The sequence below is a fragment of the Lichenostomus cassidix genome, chromosome 29 (assembly GCF_008360975.1).
Source record: "Lichenostomus cassidix isolate B80296 chromosome 29, HeHo_3.0, whole genome shotgun sequence".
Classification (NCBI taxonomy): Eukaryota; Metazoa; Chordata; class Aves; order Passeriformes; family Meliphagidae; genus Lichenostomus; species Lichenostomus cassidix.
In genome coordinates, this window is record NC_139509.1 from 3,328,409 (window position 1) to 3,349,389 (window position 20,981).

At 50.0% G+C, this 20,981-nt stretch overlaps 2 protein-coding genes and 1 long non-coding RNA gene across 3 annotated transcripts in view; all 3 read right to left on the reverse strand.

The window, feature by feature from the left end:
- The window catches only part of LOC146425977 (uncharacterized), a 100,117-nt gene extending 90,760 nt beyond the window's left edge, over nt 1-9,357 (reverse strand). Inside the window, exon 1 of the long non-coding RNA XR_014846349.1 lies at nt 9,241-9,357. This is a non-coding gene — a long non-coding RNA (uncharacterized LOC146425977). The remainder of the gene's footprint in view (nt 1-9,240) is intronic.
- LOC146425983 (keratin, type II cytoskeletal cochleal-like) lies at nt 1,844-7,070 on the reverse strand. The gene is made up of 12 exons (XM_085041075.1): nt 6,785-7,070; nt 6,578-6,655; nt 6,330-6,475; nt 5,295-5,515; nt 4,385-4,445; nt 3,773-3,868; nt 3,502-3,666; nt 3,260-3,385; nt 2,741-2,946; nt 2,594-2,628; nt 2,120-2,188; nt 1,844-2,052 (listed from the first exon to the last, which is right to left on the reverse strand). Exons 1-12 carry the CDS (start codon nt 7,068-7,070, stop codon nt 1,844-1,846), a joined length of 1,698 nt encoding a protein of 565 aa, XP_084897201.1.
- A 1,916-nt stretch (nt 9,358-11,273) lies between the features above and the next one.
- Nucleotides 11,274-18,739, reverse strand: LOC146425984 (keratin, type II cytoskeletal 4-like). The gene is made up of 9 exons (XM_085041155.1): nt 18,169-18,739; nt 16,817-17,031; nt 15,725-15,785; nt 15,354-15,449; nt 14,441-14,605; nt 13,745-13,870; nt 12,965-13,185; nt 12,436-12,464; nt 11,274-12,322 (listed from the first exon to the last, which is right to left on the reverse strand). Exons 1-9 carry the CDS (start codon nt 18,712-18,714, stop codon nt 11,910-11,912), a joined length of 1,872 nt encoding a protein of 623 aa, XP_084897281.1. The 5' UTR covers nt 18,715-18,739; the 3' UTR covers nt 11,274-11,909.
- Between the last annotated feature and the right edge of the window lie 2,242 nt (nt 18,740-20,981).

Sequence of the window (20,981 nt, forward strand, 5' to 3'; positions counted from 1 at the left end):
TCTTCCTCCTCGTCCTCCTCCAGTTTTCTCCAATTCTTCAATTTATTTTGGGACAACCAATTTCAAGGTTTTGGTTCTAATTTAATCAGAATCTCAAAGCTTTTCCCTGAAAGTAAAGCAAATATGCCTCCAGCTCATTCTGATGAAGGGTGGGAATATTTTGCATTGCTGGTTCTGGTTTAGAATAAACAGATAAATAAAAAGAACAAATAAATTACAATCCGGTTTTATTGGACACGTTCCAAAAAGAGAGAGGAAGGAAAACGTGGAGTTGCATCACTATTATGGAAGTATAAAAAGCTGCAATTTTCTTTTTTAATGGTGCTTTCCAAGAATAAAAAGATGCTGTGGAAGGCTAGAGGGGTGAATTCCACCAGAAAAGGGGAAAATCAATTTGGGACGCTGGAGTTCCTTTGGGATCCTGCTCTTGACTGACTCGTTTCCCATCCACTGGGCTGGAACTGGCTGCTCTTTCCAACTTCCCAAAGGTCTTTCTTTTGGCAGACGAACCCACACAGAATGGAGATGCTGGAATTCCCCCAGAAGCAGTGGACATGGCCCTTCAGGCAGCTTTTCCAGTGTGATTTTCACAGTCTCAGACTTTCCCCACCTGCTGCGACCAAGGCCATGGGGAAAGACAGCAACACTTGGACTTCCGGAGAATTTGGGAATTTTTTAAGACATTCCAGGAAAACCATGTATGGGACAGGACAGAAACCGCATTTAACTGCAAATACTGATCTTGCTTTTCAAGGACTCGTTGTCTCGGGCATTATTTAGAATTTAGAAGTCCTTTAATTTAGAAAACAAGCCCTTTTCCATGGTTTTGGATCAATCACTGGTGAATCCTCGGACAAAAACATCCCCCGAGGTTATGTGTAAGGTGCCCCTCATTTAAGAAGAGGAAGGGCAGGAATGGGAGAGTGGTTTGGGAAAAGCTTTTTGATAAGCTGATGGCACATTGAACTTTCATCTGTGGGTGGAGGGATCTCAGGCTGCTGCTTGAATATTAACACTGAGCCACTGGTCAAGCTCTAGTGCCTGAGCAGATTCAGCAGCAAAACTTGGCAATATCTGGAAGAATTGTATCTTTCAAAACTTGGCTGTGAATGGAGGAAAGAGGGATTTTCCATCTCACCAGAGTGACTCAAATGAAGGATATTTTAAGAGGGGTTTTACAAGCCACTGCCTGGGATCTTTGAGAAGCCTCCAGGGCTATTTCTACACAGCAGAAAAATAACCTAGGGTTCTGACAAAGATAAGCTGCTCCTGTGAAGGAGTGAGCTGGGCTCATCCCAGCAGTGAAGGCAAAGCAGGATGAGCTAAACACACATTCCCAGCCCATCCCTGGGTTTCTGGGGGTCAGAACTGAGCTAAAACCTTCCCTGCTATTTGTTCTGTTTTAGCTGATGGCTCTGGGTGGCCATAATCACAAACAAACTGCTTGGCCTTATTAAAATTAAACAAATGGAAAACCAAACCAATTCTCCATTCAGAACAATCACTTAGGCCTGTGTTTTCCCTTTTACTCCCATTTCAGGGACTTGGAGGGCTCTGGTTTTCATGTATCCTGCTTCTTTTCTTGGCCTGAGATCCAAATGCGTGAGAAAAGCAGAGCAGAAGCAGGGCAGAGGCAGCTGGAGGGGTGGAGATGGGTAAGAATGGGGAAGGAGGAACGCAGGAACCACGAGAGGATCTTGGGCTTGGCTTTACTCAGGCTCCATGGCATTCTTCAGGCTTTGGCTTTTTATGCTCTTTTTGCTGGAAGAGGTTTTGGAGACGATTTTCACACCTGGGTTGGTGCCTTTTGCACTTCCAGAGCTGAAATTCCCTCCACTGGTGCTCAGGGTGCTGCTGCCACCTCCAGCATGGCCATGGCCACTGGCAGTGCCCAGGCCACTCCCTCCTCCAAATCCGCCTCCAAGACCACCTCCAGCCCCGAGTCCAAGTCCTCCGCCACTTCCAAAGCTGTAGCCTCCTCCTCCTCCTCCTCCTCCTCCTCCTGCTCCAAGACCGAAACTGCTCCCGCCGCCTCCTCCAAGGCCAAAACCGCTTCCAACACCTCCTCCAAGACCAAAGCTGCTTCCACCACCTCCAAGGCCAAAACCACTTCCGCCACCTCCTCCACTCAGGCTCAGTCCACCAAATCCTCCTCCACCAGCCATGCCAGAGCTGGAGCTGATGACTGCTGCAAGGAAAATCAACCCGAGGGTTGCACATCTGCTTGGCAGTCATGGAATCATGGGATGGGCTGGGCTGGAAGGGGCCATGAATGTCATCCCATCCCACTCCCTGCCATGGGCAGGGACACCTTTCACTATCCCAGGCTGCTCCAAGCCCCATCCAACGTGGCCTTGGACACTTCCAGGGATGGGGCAGCCACAGCTTCTCTGGAGAGTCACCCAGTTCCAGGAAACATTATTGTCAGGACCTTGATTCACAGGTGTTGAACCCAACTTCCATCCCCTGCACAAGCCTCTAACATCAGTGGAGGGCTCCAAAAGTCTTATCTGGGGAAATTCCCTTTTCCCAAGGTTTCTCCCATGCCCCGTTCCCAAAGCCAGACTTTGGGATACAAAATTGTGATACTTACAGTAGCTGATGGGGTTCAGTCCCTCCCCGCTGAGCCTGTTGGGGGATTAGAGGAGATTAGAGGAAAATTATGGAGACAGGCAAAGGAACCAACCTCTGATGGGAAAAGTGAGAGTCACTATTATTCCCACAATGCTTTTGCTCCCACCTGCTCTCCTCGCCCTCCAGCAGCTTCCTGTAGGTTGCAATCTCGATGTCCAGGGCCAGCTTGACATTCATGAGCTCCTGGTATTCCCGGAGCTGCCGTGCCATGTCAGCCTTGGCTTTCTGCAGGGCATCTTCCAGATCAATCATCTTTGCCTTGGCATCCTTGAGGGCCATCTCCCCGCGCTCCTCAGAGTCTCCGATGGCCGTCTGTATGGTGGCACACTGCAAGGGACTGGGGGCTTGAAGGCTGCTTTTCCCTTTGAGTGAGAGTCACCCAAGGAAGAAACCCATTCTGGCCAGGGCATTCATGGAAAATGTTCCAGCTGAGTTAACACGGCTGGAGTTGAAATGCCAGGCTGGGAAGAACCACTTAATAGTTAAATTTTACGGTGTAGACTCCTTTCCAGGAGGGAATTCAACACCTTCAATGAGGCTGCAAAAGTCCCCAATCAGCAAAGCTGAGCTGCAGTGTTGAGGGACAACAGAATTGGGCTCTGCAGGCTCCTTTTGCCATTCCTACCTGGTTCCTGGTGTTCTCTATCTCAGAGCGGATCCTCTGGATGAGCCGGTTGAGCTCTGAGATTTCGCCCTTTGTATTGCGCAGGTCATCACCGTGTTTCCCAGCCGTGGCCTGCAGCTCCTCGAACTGAGGTGAAAAGGAAGATGGAATCTGAACAGTCTGAGGTGTCTGGCTGGACAAGGCGTGGCTCAAACAGCCTTCTTAGGGACAGCAGGGATTTTCTGTGGCAATGATGGGCTCACCTTGGTTTGGTACCAAGCCTCAGCCTCGGCGCGGCTCCGGTTGGCAATGTCCTCGTACTGAGCTTTGACCTCGGCGATGATGCTGCTCAGGTCCAGGTCCCGGTTGTTGTCCATGGACAGGATGACGGCAGTGTCAGACACCTGGGCACTGAGCTGGGCCAGCTCCTGTGGGAAGCACATGGGAGCTGCTCTTACCTCTCCCAACCCCCAGACTGGTGGCAGTCCCCAGCCAAGGACAACAGCAGGACAGGAATCAGGGATTTGTCTGTACCGCCTCGTAGAGGGCCCGAAGAAAATTGAGTTCATCACTCAGGGCATCCACTTTGGCCTCCAGCTCCACCTTGTTCATGTAAGCAGCATCCACGTCCTGGAAAAGAGCAGCCATGGGGACACCTGGATCTTCTTCTCAGCCAGTAAGAAGTTCCTTGGCACAGCCGAGAACCAGCCAAGCCTGGAGATGAGGCTGTCCCCTTCCCTACTGCATGGTGGAGCAGCTGTGCTTGGCACATCCCACTCGAAGAGCAGCAAGAGGGCATCTCTTGCCCCAGAAAAGTGCTGTGTGTAATTTGGAAGTGGATTAGGAGGGAGGTCTTGGCTCTTTGGCCTTGGTACCAGGGACTCCCAGCACAACTGATCCCCTTTGTCTCTGTGTGGTCTGTTTTGCCACCTGTGTGTGTTGTGGGATAGGAATGGGAAGAGATTTTGTTTTCCCCCTCCAAGCCCCTCCATTCCTTTCCCCCAGTATCATGAACAAAGGGTGATTTAAAATCCTTCTAAAGGATGAGGATGCAGCTCCATGAGGTCTCCCATCCCTCAGGACATTCCCAGTCCAGGCAATGGTTGGGGTTGGCTCAGCATCTGCAACAACTCCTGCCTCACCCACCTTCTTGAGCACCACAAATTCGTTCTCTGCTGCTGTGCGCCGGTTGATTTCCTCTTCATATCTGCAGGGATAAAGGGAAAGAGGTGCTGGATCAGACCTTGGGAAGCAGAACAGGTGTCCAGGTAGGACTGCAAGGTGATCTGGACTGAGGGTGGCATCTCCAAATCACACTCCTGGGACCTGGCCAGCTCAAATGTGTGAGATTCCCATTTCTCAAAGGGCTGAAAAGACATTTTTGACTTAATGCAGACAGAACTAGGAGGGTAAAGGTGCTTTCCTTTGCAAGAGCCATCACAAGGTGCTGTGTCCTGGCTGAGTCTCCATTTTTTGATGGGAAAAATGTTGATGGACTCTTTTTGGTACTGTTGAGGAAAATGGGTCCTGCAGGGAGAGATACATCTGAGCAGGGGGTGTTGGAGGTGATTGATGATGTTCTATGTTATGGGTTGGAGCACAAACTGGAGATACTTTATCCCCTTTCTTAGAGAAATTTCCATTAATACTTCAGGCTGGATGTTTGCCTTTCAGAAATTGAAATTTTTGAGGTGAATCATAGAATCATAGAATTATAGAATCACAGATCAGTCATAGAATCATAGAATTATAGAACTACAGAATCACAGAACTATAGAATTACAGAATTATAGAATCACAGAATCATAGAATTATGGAATTATATAATCACAAATTCAGCTGAGATGGAAGAGACCCATCAGGATCATTGAGTCCAACTCCTAGCCCCCACAGATACCCCACCAATCTCATCCTGTGCCCGAGAGCATTGCCAAACACTCCTGGAGCTCTGGTAGCCATGGGGCCATGAGCCTGGGCACTGCCCAACCACCCTCTGGGTGAAAACTCCTGCTGCTCAATGTTCAGCTGAACCATTTACACCACGTTTCACACTCACTTGTTCTTGAAGTCCTCCACGAGGTCCTGCATGTTCTTCAGCTCCCCATCCATGCGTCCTCGCTCATTGAGCAGGTTGGCCAACTGCCGCCGCAGGTTGTTGATGTAGGCCTCGAACAGTGGGTCCAGGTTGCTCTTGCCAGAGTTGTTTTTTTGGCCCTGCTCCTGCAGGAGGGTCCATTTGGTCTCCAGCACCTTGTTCTGCTGCTCCAGGAAGCGAACCTGAGCGTTGGGAAACAGAAGAGGCTTAGGCAGAAGATACCTGTGACCTGACAGCCAATATTCAGTAACAGCGAGTGATGCACGGCAGGAGCCAAGGGATTCCCAAACTAACAGCTTCCAAACTGGGAATATCCTCTGGATTATCCAGGGCTGTGTTAGCCCAACGTGCAGCTGAGTAAATCTACCCTCAGTGGACAGTTCTCTTCAGAGGCAATTTAATTTAGGAAGCCAATGAGCAATGGTAGAGAAAACTTGGGTTCAGCTCTTTCTTCACCAGACTTCTTTCACAGCCTCTTGGGTTTCTTTCTTTGTAAGATATTTATCTTCCTTTGTTAAAGCCAAGGTCTGAGTACTAATGCTAAAAGACTTAATTGCCTTTCCTTCTGCTCACACATACAACACATCCAATTAAAAGCCAAGGAAGGACTTAAGTAGTTGAGTCCATTGAGTCAATAAAAAAAGGGTTTTATCTTGCACAAAATAAACAACAAGGGCCAACACATCTGCTGTGCTTGCCTGGAGAGAGAGTTGGGTTGAGCCACTAGACCTGGACCCAAAACTGACTTATTCCATTTCAAATAATCTGTGTTATTTCTCAGACACAAAACCTGGATCTAATCCCATTATTACAAGTTTCTTGCCTTGTTTTCTCCCCTGGAACTGCTCAGAAGGACATTATTGTTTGAGAGAGTTAACAAAGACATGCAGGTAGGAAATGGGTGAAGGACTGGAGATCTCTGAAGTCATATTTTTGTACCTAAAAGACTCTCACTTCCCCTCTACCACAGATTCACAGCACCTGATGAAGTCTCACCTTGTCAATGAAAGAAGCAAATTTGTTGTTGAGGGTCTTGATTTGCTCCTTCTCATCTTTCCGCACCTGCTGGATGTTTGGATCTATCTCCAGGTTCAGCGGTGCCAGGAGACTCTGGTTGACAGTCACTTCTTGGATTGTACCCACTCCAGACGGGCCACCAGCAAATCCTGGTGGGTTCCTGCCACCACCCAGCCCCCCAGGGAACCCTCCCAGCCCCCCCAGTCCACCAAAGCCAAACCCTCCACCACCTCCATGCCCACCACCAAAGCCAAGCCCGCCAGCACCTCCACCAAAGCCAAATCCACCACCTCCGCCACCAAGCCCTAGCCCAAGGCCACCACCAGCTCCGCCGCCACCAAATCCTCCTCCTCCACCACCAAGCCCCAACCCAAGCCCACCACCAACTCCAGAGCCACCAAGCCCAACGCCACCACCTCCCAGGCCAGAGCCACCAGCAGCTCCACTTCCAAAAGCAGCTCGGAAGCTGCTTCCAACCCCGATGGAAATCCTCTTGCTACCACCAAGGTTGTAGAGGCTCCTGCTGCCAAAACCTCCACCAACACCAGAACCACCGCCGCCACCTCCTCCGATGAGCCTCCCACAGCCACCTCCGCCTCCTCCTGGCCGTGTCACAGACACAGAGCTAAAGCCAGCCCTGTTGCTGCTTGGAATTATGGCCGAGGCAGCGCTGTAGGATCGGCCTCCACCTCCTGCCCTCATGCTGAGCGTCCGGTTCATCACGGCAGCAGAGAAGGGCCCTGCACAGCCAGAGAGACTCAGCAGCTCTCTGATGGAAGGGAATGCGGGTGCCCCTTTTATCCCCCAGGGATCTGGGCTTGGTTGCATGGAAGTCCAGTGATCAATTTAGTGCCTTCATGGTTTTGACGTGCCAGAAGGCAGCTGTCTCTCTGAGACTTGTTAAACCCTGATTGCACCCAAACACACCTCCTGGGGCTGGATCCACTCAGCTGGAAGAGTTATCTAACGCCTGGATTTCTGGCAGGAAGACCTCAGCCTGATGCAAAGCCTCTGTATCCTTGCAGAGATGGGTTATTTTATTTTGTATTATTTCTCCTATTCCTGGAAGGGTCCAAGGCCGGGTTGGACAGGGCTTGGAGCAAGCTGGGCTAGTGCAAGGTGTCCCTGCCCATGGCAGGGTGGAATGAGATGGTCTTTGAGATCCCTTCCAACCCAAACCATTCTGGGATTCCATGATTCTGTAATTCACTCACTGTGAAGTGAAAGAAAATAAATTTAAAACATTGTAAAACCAGAAATAACATCTTGGGTGCCCCGATTCTACTTAAAAGATGAAGCAGATCAACAGAGAGATCACTGAAGAGTCCTCTGGACTAACTCAAGTGAAAGACAGTGAGAAAAAAGTGGTTAAATCTGAACAAAAATATTTCATGGGGTTTCTTCACCTCAAGGCAGTAAGCAGCTTAATGTTCATGAAACCTGACATCCCTTTTGGGGCTCTAATTTATCCAGTCTGCTGTTCCCACTCCCTGTGCAGGGACCATCTCTTTGGGATGACTTTCAAAGATGTCTTTCCTCTTTCACTTTTCCAGATTTAAGTATCACCTCCAATTTTGCCCATTTATATTTATTATTTAGCCTGCGGCAGGTTTTCTAGACTTCTCCTCTAGATATTTCCATTTCCAGAGGACAACTCAATCCCACCCAGAGACTGTGTTGTGGTTTCTCCAGCTAGCTGATGATGTGATCAATGCATTTTCATCTTGACCTAAAAATCATTTCAAAAGAAAGAGGCAGATTTTCTGAAAAACTCTCTGCCCAGCTCTGCGGAACGATGTCGTTTGCCTGCTTTAGGATGTAGCCAGTCCTGCATTTCTTGCTTTCTCCAGTTCTGATTTATTTTGAAGCCCTTTGAACCTTCCATCCAAAATGCCGCCAAAAGCAGATTTAACCAGCATGAAAAATACTCCCACAAATTCTCTTTATTTTACTTCCTGGAGTCCTTGGGAAAAATATCAAATTCAACAGGGTGTGGTGACATTTTCTGGCATCTCAGACTTTGTGGAACTGCAGTGTTGAGAGTATTTTATCCTTTGCATGTCAGAGCTCAGCTGGTTTTTGGTGTGGAGCTGCCCTGGTGACTTTGCCTGCGCTCTGCACAACTGGAGCTTAAATGTATTTACAGGACAGGACTCTACTTGCCCTTCAAAACACATCCCTATGCCCCAGTGCTACAAAACCATTAAGGAGGAGCTAAAATCCCACTGGCATCTCTGGAAGAACAATTAAACAGGCGCTACTGAATACAGAAGACCAAATATCTGATTATCCTTGGAGAAATGCTGCCGGACAGGCTCAAACAGGAGAGTTGGGGCATTGAAAGAGAATTTCCCTTTGCAGTGAGAAATGATTCCCAGTTAATGCAGGTCGGCTTGTTTCTTTTTGGAAAATGTGGGTCTGAATCTGGAATGTCACTTGAAATTCATGAGCATCCATTGTCTTGACGATTTGCATAAAATTCAAAGCCAGGGTGCGATGGGAAAATGAGATTTTGTCTTCATGGTTCTTTGACCCCAGTAAAGGCAGCTTGTCCTGAAGCTGAAGAACGGGTTCAGATCAGATATTAGAGCTGAATGAATGTAATGGGATTAAAGGTGGGGCTGCCAACAAGAAAGAAGGAATTGTCACTTTAGGCTCCCACACTCTTTTCCCCTCGGCTCGTTGTCCATGGGGTATGTGAGTGACGGAAAGACTGCCTGGAAAACACTCTCTTTCCTTCCTGGGCTGCTCTGTGGTGTGGAGGAGCTGAGGGTTGGGGCTCCAAACCCAGAGGCAGATGTAACATTTTCATCTGTTTGGATCAACTCTGCCAAGCGCTGGGTTGGAGCTGAAAGAGGGAAAATTGAAGTTAAATACATGGAAGAAATACATGTGAGGGCAGTGAGGCCCTGGAATGGATTTCCCAGAGAAGCTGTGGCTGCTCCATCCAAGGAAGTGTCCAAGGCCAGGTTGGACAGGGCTTGGAGCAGCCTGGGACAGTGGGAGGTGTCCCTGCCCATGCCAGGGAGTAGAATGAGATGGTCCTTAAGATCCCTTCTAACCCAACCTTTCCATGATTCCATGAGTTTAGACTCTCTCAATTTATAAAAGGGTCTGTCCAAAGCAACACTCTGCAAAGCGACACATTTGACCTTCATCTGCTCCAAACCTACATTCCTGGCTTTTTTTCTCTCCAAAATACCCTGATCTACATGAACATCTTCAAGCACACAGCAGCGAATGTGGGTTTTGCAATAGCTGGGAGTTGAGGACAGGGATGATGAAAGGTTTTCTCCCAGAAATGCAAGAGCTGCCAGGCTGCTTTTGTCCCCTGGGGAGCTGGCTGGTGTTTGGTGTGCAGGTATTGCTTTGCAGGGAGATGATCAACATAAATTATGAGCTGTTGGGGCAGTGGAAGCTTCTTGTTTGGATGTTTCTGCTAGGTATTTACATAGAAATGAGATGGAGCCTGAGTTGTGTTCACGGAGCAGGAAAGATGAAGACAACATTTCCAAAAAGATCTTCAGGGGAGTGAGTTTTGCTTTCTCACCAAGAGCTGACCCACTTGGCATTCACCACCCCTCAGCCACCGTGGCATTTATTAAAATATAATTAGTGCTCTGCTTCCTGTTGATCACAGGGATCAACATCCAATAAACCAGGATGCCCCACGCTGGGAGAACAGCAGAGGGCAGAGCTCATCCCGTGGTGGGTTCATCCCATCCCACCAGCAAGGATAGACCACATCTGGGACAGGGGCTGAGCTCATCCTCCAGCCCTGGAGAGGTCGAGGGAAAGAAGCTGTGAGTCAGCAGGGAAGCCTTGGAAACTGAGTGGGACATCGGGGAACAAATTACAGCACCTGGTTCTTGGTGAGCCTTTCATGGGCAGATGAAGCTGCCCACACTCTGTGCTGTTCCAGGCTGGGCGAGGACAGAGGGATTTCCTCAAGGGTGATGCAGAGCAGAGCTGGCTCAGGGGCTGCTGGCCCGGGGGAGCTGCGGGAAGGGAGGAGCTCCGGGGCTGGTTGGTTTTCCTGTGATTCCAGCTGTGCATCCAGCTGGGCTGAGCTGTCACCATGGCAAGACCCTCCCAGCCAAGTTGTAGAGACCCATCAGTGGGTCACCACTGTCCAGGGGAACTGGGGACCCTGCAGAACTCAGGGAGCATTGGGACAATGCTCAAGCATCTGGTGGGATTTTTGGGGTGTCCTGTACAGGCCAGAACTTGGATTTGATGATCCTTGGGGCTCCCCTCCCACACAGAATATTCCACGATTCTATGACCCTCACAGAGAAAAGGGAGAGGGCGATGTGATTTCTCCTAAATCCAAGTGTCCTCAAAGTGTGGAAGAGGATTTTCCCCTCTGTGGAAGAGATGATGGAGGGGCATGTCCAGCCACATCTCCAGACCCTGCTTTTTGTGTGAGTTCACATATTTTAATGAAGGTGGGGGCTGAGGAGGAAGCCCTTGGTGCTGTATTTTGGGAAGCTGCACTTAGCTTTTAACATTTTTCTAAAATCAACCAACTCTCATGAGAGGGCTTCACAGGTGGGGTGTGGGATTATTTTCCTGTTGCTCCCTGAGCTGGCTCTCACTGATTTCTTTAAACAAGGGCCTGGCTGCCTTTTAGTTCAGTCTCCGGAAGTCCCAGACACTGTGAGAGAACCCAAGCAAACTGCACATCCCACAGATGGTTAAATAGCCTCCTTTCCAGACTTCCTTGTGGCCACACTAATCATTGGCTGGAAAAAAGGTATGCAAAGGTGCTTCAGGAAGGAGAGCAGACAAAAACTTCTGGAAGCTCCAAACTCCACCCATTCGGACACTCAGGTTTGAGGAAATTTCTATGATTTGCAGTATCAGGGAGGGAAATAAAGCCCAGGCAGTGCGGCATGAATTATGCATGGAGTTTATTGAAGGTACAGCTGAAAGTCTGGAGTAAGCGAAGGGTAATAACTCTGTTCACTTACACATTAAAAGCTTTTACTCCGTCTATTACACACAGGAAAAACAACGCATGCATTTAACTACAGAAATATAAGGTGCTCGTTGGGGCATAATTAAAATCTGCTCTACCAAGCCCAGTGTAGCAACCTGGACCAATTTGCATAAGCATTCCAACCCTCTCGTAAACAGGAAAAATTGGATTTTCTTGTGTCATTAAAGAAGTCAAATTACAGCTGCAGCTTCATCTCGGACAATTAAATTGTGGCTTCTCTCTGAAGTTTGGATGACCGATTTTTCATCCTTTTGCAATAGCTGCATTAGGGAAAGAAAGTCTCTGCTGCAAAGGGGTCAAGCAGGGAAGGGTCACTGAAAAGCCAAGATGATGTGTGGAGACAGGAATGGTCTCTGAAATGAAAATCTCACCTGGCTGAGGGGGGCAGGGAAAGACCTGAGAGAGAGAGTGGGTTTTGTCAGGCAAAGGGTTTAGGCAGAGCGATGTGCTAGAGCATGGTTGTGTGATCCCTGTGGCTGTCGGAGGGAGGGGGAATACTGTTTTATTGCAGAAATGCTGACTATTATAAAATCTGCAGTGTCGCGCCCTGCCGGTCTCTACCGGGTCGTCCTGACCACACGCACGGCTGTGCTGAACCTGTTCCCGCAGACCCCCGGCGGCCCGGGGATGAGCACTGGCCCTGGGCCGCACTGCTCCACGCCCGCGCACACCACGTTGCCCAGGTTGCCCAGGTTGCCTAGGTTGCCCAAGTTGCCCATGCCGGGGGCGCACTGGACCCCATCCACCCCGGTGAGCACTTCCCTCCCCACGCAGCTGACCGCGCTCCTGGCCCCGAACCCTGCCCCGACCTTGGGGACACAATCCACGCTGCGGGTGCTGAACCCGGCGTTGCCGAAGGACGAGACCATGCCCAGCCCCGCGCCGGCCCCTCCGGTCTTGACGGTGCATTTGCCTCCGATTCCAGACAGGGATCGGCACTCCCCGACCGTGCCCCCGCCGCTGACCACGGCTGCAGCAGGAAAACAGGCTCAGTCACGCCCAGAGCAGCGAAAACCCGGCTTAAAAGGAGGGTTATAAGCTTGAAAGGCTTGTAAGGAAATTAAGGGGGGTTCATTAACTCACCTACGCTCACAGGATTGCCGGTGCATATCCTGTCAAGGAAAGAAACGTCTCAGAGATGTATTTAGGGACATATTCCTCAAATGCCCAGGCACTCAGCCACTGCCTCCTGAGAAACCTGTCAGGTCCTACGGCTCTTTAGGTGCACCGAGGTGTGAGGTGCTTCTAACTGCCCACCAAAGCACTGCAGGGTTGGATCCCTACTTCCATGGTCATCCCAATATCCCATCCTCCTTTTGGTTGAGAGGATGATCCCCTCTGCACCCACGGGGAGGGAAGAGGGACCCTGCTCCCCTCTGCATCCGTGGTGTGAGAAAAGGTATCCTGCTCCCCTCTGCACCCATGGTGTGAGAAAAGGTATCCTGCTCCCCTCTGCACCCATGGTGTGAGAAAAGGTATCCTGCTCCCCTCTGCACCAAGGGGAGAGCAAAGGGACCCTGCTCCCCTCTACACCCCTGGGTGCAGCATTCCTTTCTCCTCCTGCTGCCTTTTGCTGACCATCCTTACAAGGTACAGCCAGAGCTGCTCCTACCTGCTCTCTTCTCCCTCCAGCAGTGTTCTGTAAGTGGCAATCTCAATGTCCAGGGCCAGCTTGACGTTGAGCAGCTCCTGGTAGTCCCTGAGCAGACAGGCCATCTTGTCCTTGGCCTGCTGCAGAGCTGTCTGCAGCTCAACATGCTTCTGCCGGGCGTCCTTGAGGGCACAGTCTCCCCGTTGCTCAGCATCACAGATGGCTGTCTGCAGAGCTGAGATCTAGGGGCAGACATGGGGAGACATTCCCATAAAGCTTCAGTAAAGTAAAGTAAAGCCCATCCAGTCCCACCACGTGCCATGGGCAGGGACACCTTCCACTAGCCCAGCCTGCTCCAAAACACATCCAACCTGGCCTTGGTCACTTCCAGCCACAATTTCTCTGGGCAAGAGGGAAGCCAGGTGTGGTATTAAGGGCTATCTCTACAGGGTTGCTCATGTGACTCCTTGTTTCTCAGTCAGGGAGTGCCAGAGAGCCAATATTTAGGCTGGATTTGTGGTGGCCAAGCTATTTGGGATGAAGGGGATGGGATCTGTTGGCTGCAACTTGGTGGGACCTGCCAGCAAACACTGATTCTGATACAGCAAAGCCAACGCACTTCCTATTTACCAAGTGAGAAATAAATCTGCATTTTTGTGTGCATGGACAGCAGAAGAGAAGTTAAAAGAGATCTAATCTGGGGCGGGGGGTTCTTTGCAGCTCCACAGGGTGGGAGCTGATAGGACAATGCCCTTTGACAGAGGGGCTGCACTCCCAGGTGGATCCATCCCTTGGTCCTACCTGTTTCTTCACATTGTCCGACTCACACTGCAGCTTCTGGATCATCCTGTTGAGCTCAGCGATCTCACTCTGGTTGTTCCTCAGGTCATCACAGAACTTGCCGCGGCTGCTGTGGAGCTCCTCCAGCTGTTGCATGGGAAGAGGATGATGTTGATGCCCCCAAATCACTCCTTCCCTGGGCCCCCTCCCTTTCTGGGAAGGTGGAAATCTCTGGAGCTGCACTGAGGTTGGTTCCCCCAGGGCACCACCCAGACAAGGCCTCAGACTGGACAAGGTGACAGTCCTGGGTGAGTCCTAGACTTGCTGATTTTTCAGGTCTTTTACAGCCTTAGGGTTCTATGATTTGCCCTTTGGGAAGTGATGATGCTCTTCAGGGTGCACAGAGGGGACATCTCTGAACACTCTGATCTGTTCTGCTTGTACCAAAATGTTTCAAACCACACTTTTAAAGTTGCTTTGGATTTGGATTTGGATTTGGATTTGGATTTGGATTTGGATTTGGATTTGGATTTGGATTTGGATCTGGGTCTGGGTCTGGGTCTGGGTCTGGGTCTGGGTTTTTTTGGCACAACTTTCTTTAGCAAACTGCAGTTCATACACAATGTGGGATGGCTTTAAGTTGCATCGTGGAGGAAGGGAATAGTCTCGGAAATGGTGTCATAAATGGTCTTTCATGGAAATTTATGGAATACTCACCCTGGTTTGGTAGAAAGCTTCCACCTCAGCCTTGCTCTTCTGGGCAATCTCCTCATAGCAGCACTCCACACTTTTGATGATGCCCTCCATGTCCAGGTCCCGGCTGTTGTCCATTTGCACGATGACAGAGGTGTCACAGAGCTGACAGTCCAGCTGAGCTCTCTCCTGCAGGACCAGAGTGTCAGACCCATTCCCTCAACCAGCCCCAGCCAGGCTAGCAGCAGCCCTGGCAAGGGGGGTCTGGTTGGAGGAGGTTCTCCCATGAACTCCCAGCATGGGGTTCTCCGGCTGGGTGACTCGTGTCCAGCAAGACCTGGCAGCTGGGACCTGTTTTTGTGGCACAACATGGGATGGCTGCATGCAGTTCCCTAAGGAAGGGTGGGGAATCCTGGTGGAGCAACTCACTCCTGCATTCCTAGCTGTGCCAATGCTTTCCTGGATTGGGAATCTCTCAGGTGAGAGTTCTTTGGGCCCCACTGACCACCACTGAGGGGTTTAGATCAAAAAGTGTCAAATGCAAAGCGTGCCCTGTGTGTTTTGTGAAAAACTTGAGGAATTTTAGACAGAAGTGTTGTTTTCATAAAAATATTTTGATTAATGTAAAAAAACCCCAAGTGCTAAAAATATTTGGCCAACCCAGGGATGGTTTGGATTAGAATTTGAGAGGTTTTCAGGCAAAAGAAACCTTGCTTTGTGGGCAGCAATGTAGGAGACAACCAAGACCCCCTTTGCCTTCCCAAAGCGAGTGCAACAGTGCTGTTACCAAATACATCTAAAGACATAGAGTTCTGGGTTGCAATTCAAGGATTTTCAGAAAGGACACCTTTGCCTGCACTCTTAGGTGTAAGATTCAGGTGGGAAAGGCAGGAGATGATGCCTCACCCAGGGAGCAGACAGGGCCAGGAGCTCTTACCTCAGCATAGATGCACTTCAGGAACTCCAGCTGCTGCCGCAGGAGACCCACCCTCACCTCCAGCTCCTCCTTGGTAAGGTAGAGACAATCCACATCCTGGAAAGACACCAGAAATTCAATGAAAAGAGGTGAAGGAATGACTGTGGCAAACTCCAGATTTTCCTTAGATTTGGAGGAATCCCCAGTATTTCCAGCCCTTAGCACTGTCTGGGTTTGGGCTGCATGTGCTGAAAACCTCAGAGAGGCCCTCCACATTCCCTGGGTTGCCTCATTTCTGGGATATTAGGCTGTGCCATGGTGCCAGGACCACCCCCCTTCTCCCAGTGGCTCCATGCCCCGGGTTTTGCCACCCTCAGCTGGTCCTGACTCACCTTCTTGAGCACCACAAACTCATTCTCCGCTGCTGTGCGCTTGTTGATCTCATCTTCGTACCTGCAGGAAAGGGGAGCGGGGGGATGCTGAGCCCTGGGGGTCCTTTCTCCATGACCCAATGGGACAGTGCAGACCATGGGAAATGAGATTGCACTTTGCACCTCATTTTTCGTCATTATTTTTGCTTCATTGCAGTTTCTTACCCCATCACTGGGCTTTACTCAGCAGTTTTAGCCATGCCAGAGGTTTGGGTGGCTGGAGTCAGAGGACAGAAAATCTGGCCAAACCACCAGAAATGCAAAGCTGGAGGCTTGGATTGCTGTTTCCAGCCCTGCTGCTTTGTGAGATGTTTTTCCAGAGCATCCAGGACTCTGCTAAGAGTGTTTATGGGGAGACTGTGGCCAAAATGCCCCAGGGGAAGGTCAGGAGCTTGAGCAACCTGTGACACTCCCGGGTGCAGTGGGGAGCACAGTCAGGGCATTACTCAGTAATTGGGGCCTGGAAGAACTTTCACAAGATGATGATTCTGTGAGTTGGACCTGCTCAGTGTTGCCTCAGCAAGAAAAAACACCTGAGATGATGAACTCTGGGGAAAGGTTGATCCAGTGACCTGGTTTGTGGCTTAGCAGAGCACACAGGGAGATATTAAGGAGTATCTGCAGCTTAGATTAAAAAAAAACAATTCCCACATTCCCTCTGGGAAGAGAGAATGAATCCCAACACGATGTGGGTAAAGAGTGGGGTGAAGAAAATTGGCTGAGGGTTCTGTGATAATGGATGGCACTGGGGAAGACACAGACACAGGTGATGCAGGAGATTTGATATGGCAAACCACGGAGCTGTGCAGGAGGCAAAGTGGTTTCCTATCCTGCTCCCTGAGGAAACTGGGGTTGAAAACCTCTCCCAGTCCATCACCAGCATCTCCTGTGCAGCACTGGAAGCCCAGTGCAGGAAACTCGCCCAGTGCTGTAGTGCCTTGAGCCATGCCCCAGTTTTTGGGTCCATCCAAGTGCCATTTCCTTGGATTCACACTCAGGAGCAGCACTCAGGCCGGCAGTGTCTGGGTCTGCAGCTCCCCTGGTGTGACTTACTTGCACTTGAACTCCTGCACCAGGTCCCGCAGGCAGCGCTCCTCGTTCTCCAGCCGCTCACGCTCCCCCATCACACACTCCAGCTGCTTCCTCAGGTTGCAGATGAAGTTCTCAAACACAGGCTCCAAGTTTCTGCGGGAAGCTGGGAGGACATACTGCTGCAGCAGCTCCCACTTGGTGGTCAGCACCTTGTTCTGCTGCTCCAGCAGCCGCACCTGGGCAGGGAAGAGATGGGAGAGTCAAGCAACCCCCTCCTGTCCCAGGGTTTCTCCACTTCCCAGAGGGAAAAGTGGAAATCAAATCAGAATTGCAAATGCACAGGTGCTTCTGTCTCAGAGGGTTGAGTGGGACCAGCATCTTCTCTGAGCTTAACTGGTCCCACCCAGGACTCGAATCTCAGGCTTAGCAACATCAGTGCCTTCACTCATTGCTGGGGCCAAGCCTGGGTTCAACCAGCGCTGGCTCAGTCAGACACATCCCCTCCTCCCCCAGAACCGGATCCTCAGCCTCCCGACAGGCCCAGGGCAGGAACAAGTCTTTCTCAGCACTAAAAGCTCCATCCAGGACCTCATTTGGATGTATCTGATTTAAACTTAAACCATGGATACTTATCATGCCTTTCACTTCTAGATTAAAGGGCTCTCTAGAACCTTGATGGGTCATGAATAAGTCATTTTACAAATGGGAAGAAGCGGGAGTTGCTGCTCCTGGGTGGATTTGGTTTTTCCAGTTGCAGAACAACTCTCCAGGAAAATCAAGATCAGATCAGACAGAGCAAATTTTCTTTGCTGTTTGAAAAATTCATTCCCATAACAGCTCTCTAAACAGTCAAGAAAACCCTTAAAAGTAGCCAAGAAAACAATGATAAATTCCGTCTTTTTAGGAAGCTACCAAATAATTTCATTCACAGAATGGAAGGACAGAGAAATTAAAATAGTTTCCCCTATTTTAGTTAAATTCATCCTTCCACATCACCTTCATCACACGAACTATTTTAAGAATGCAGAAGTCATCTGGATTTTACAGATTTGTGAGAACAACATCAGATTATACACTTGGAATAAAATTTCCTATCTTTCTGTGTCTCCATCTCTTCGCTCACAGGTTTGGATTTATGTATCCCTGGAGCTGCTCCTGACGGAGCTCTTTAGCAGGTTGGTGACCATCCAAAGGTACAGCAGTGGTGGTGTTGACTTGGTACAAGGCTTAAATCCAGAGAGTCTCCAGGCCAGGACCACTGTGGCCCATCAGAAATGTTTAAATACTGGGGTAGCAGGATAAATAGCTCCCAGTGCTGTCTCTGGGGACCCCTTGGAGCTGAGGGATGCGGGGCAGGGAAAGCGGGGTCTCACCTTGTCGATGAAACAGGCGAATTGGTTGTTGAGGTTCTTGATCTGCTCCTTCTCATGGGTCCGAACTTGACACTCCTCAGGGTCCACACCCACGCACAGGGGCTTGAGGAGCTCCGGGTGGATGCTGACGCCTCGAATCCCCTCGGATCTCCCTCCACCGAGGCCGATGCCGATGCCACCACCATAGCTGCCCATGGCCACGCCATCCCCCAGGCCTCTGAAGCTGCCCAGGCCCCCGAAGCTCGCACAGTTCCCAAAGCCCACGACAGTGCCAAAGCGGCCTCCGCCGTAAGCGACACCGCAGCGCCCAATGCCAGCACCGCCGTAGACGCCACTGCGGCAGCTCCCGCCGAAGGAAATCCTTTGCCCCCTGCCCAGGTCACAGACGCTGCGGCTGCTGAAGCCACCGATCCCACACCTCCGTCCCACGGGCTGGCACACGGAGGCCGAGCTGCTGTTGGCCCTGCCCAGGCCGCAGACGGCAGATGCCGAGGAAAAGCCTCGTCTTCCCAGGATGGAGCCGGAGGTGTAGCACTGTCGGCTCATGCTGGCTGGGGCGGATGGGCAGTGACGGCGAACTGGAGGAACACGAGAGGAGCAGGGACTGGAAGAAGGAGATCTCCTTTAGCTCCTCTGAGGCAGAGCCCTTCTCCTTATATACATTTCAGGAGGTGCCTGAGATGCAAAAATTTAATTTATCCACTGGGTTTGGTCTGCCTGGCAGCAAGGAATGGCTTCCAACATTTTAAACCCACAGCAAACACTTCTATCTCATACGAAATAATGTGGAAATTAAAATAAACTGCTTTGCTTGCAAGCTTCAGTTTCAGGACTTATATTTTACTTAATTAATCTGCTTCCTTATTGTGTAATTATAGTTTGGCAAAGTAATTCAAGGGGATTTTATTCATGGCTTGTTTACGGTTTGGTTTCACCACAGTGTTTAATTATGTTTCAGGACCTCCTGCAAAATGTCGTGGTGATGCTGCCCCTTCCAGGGTCTGTGGCCAGCTCCAGGTGGGTTCTTGAGCAATGACCGCTGGTGACAGGGAGAGGGAAGGCGGATCCATCTTGGCTCAGCACTGACGTTCTCGGATGCGTTCTTGTAAGCATTTATTCCTTCCTCTTGTGGGGGTGGCTGTGGCTCTCGGAGAGAATTCAGGTGCTGGCCAGCAGGATGGGGTTGGTGGTTTCCATACTGATGGAGGAGGAACCGCATGAGGTGGTGACAAAGATGAGTTTGGTCATGGGGAGGATGCTCTGGGAAACTGGGGATTAACAGAATTGTGGAATCATGGAATGGTTTGGGTTGGAAGGGACCTTAAGGCTCATCTCGTTGTGCCCCCTGCCATGAGCAGAGATCCCTTCCACTGTCCCAGGCTGCTCCAAGCCTCATCCAGCCTGGCCTTGGACAGTGCCAGGGAAGAAGCAGCCACAGTTTCTCTGGACAACCTGTGCCAGGGCTTTCTCTGTCCCACGGAATTGAAGATAAGGCATTTCTGGGAAATGACAGTGATTTATTATGGAGTTATGTGCCATGGGAAGGTGCTAAATTTCGAATTGGGGTGTGATGGGACCAGGGCGAATGGCAGAAGTAACAAAGGAGGGAAGCAAAGTGTTACAAACAGGTTGAGAAATATCAGCTGGAGTGAAGGCTTTGCCTGGTCTTCCCGTGACACAACTTTTGACATGAAATCCCTCCAGTAATACTAGGTAATGAGAAGACACCCTCCAGTCTTAATTAAAATTCTTTAAAAGATTTTTGAATTTGCTTGGAAACAAATAAAGTTCCTATTTTGCCTTAACAAAGGGGTCTAATCACAAACACAAGGGATTGCAGAGCTTGCCCCGAGAAATCTTTGCATCTTTGCTTGGGCAAAATTAACTGGTTCTGGGAGGACTCAGTCCTGTTGTCAACTTGAAATGCATTTTCTTGAATTAAAAGTTGTAAAAAAGAACCAGGATAATTAGAATATTTGTGGAGTCTTTCCTGGAAAGGTCTTAACTTTTTTTTTTCTTTAACAGGTCTGATAAAGGGTTGAAATTAATAACAAAATGCTATATTTAAGGATAATCATATAGTAATTCCAGTATAGCTATGTTGGTCTGAGTATATTGGGATGTTCATCTTGCAATGAGATGTACTTTCATAGAATCATGGAATCATGGAATTGTTTCTCATCTCATTCCAACCCCCTGTTGTGGCCAGGGACACCTTCCAGTATCCCAGATTACTCTCATTTGCAGATCATTGGAGAAATCAAACGAGCTTTTGGGTACCACATCCTTTGTGTCTCTTCGAGGTGACCCAAGCACTGGGACCTCTTGCACCGAAGTGAAAAGAGAATAAATATTTTGGAAATGAGTTTTATTTTGAGCCAAAGTGTTGGAGCAATCCCTGGAGAGGACACTGGGTGTGTGGTCTGAAGCCAAACGTGAAGCACTGCCTGGGGACAGGGCGTTCAAGGATGGGACAAATCATCACTGAGCCCTGAGGGAGGTCCACACATGACTTTCATGAACTTTTTTAGGTTGGCACAACCATGGGCAAGCTGAAAACAGGGAGAAGCCAGGCTCTAGTCCTGCTTTCTGTGTGCCTCAGCCCAGCTGCAGGACAAGGAGAAGCTGCTGCTCTGAGCTCTGCTGCCCAGCAGGACCACAGAGACACTCCAGCTCCTCTTCATGGCAAGAAAGAAATGGCTCTTCTTCCCTAAGGACAGCGAAGTTTCCAGCTTTTCCAGCTTTTCCAGCTGTGAGAAATCAGGATCTGGCTGGGGTCAGGTCCCAGTTGTCCCCTGTATCTCTGCTCAGCC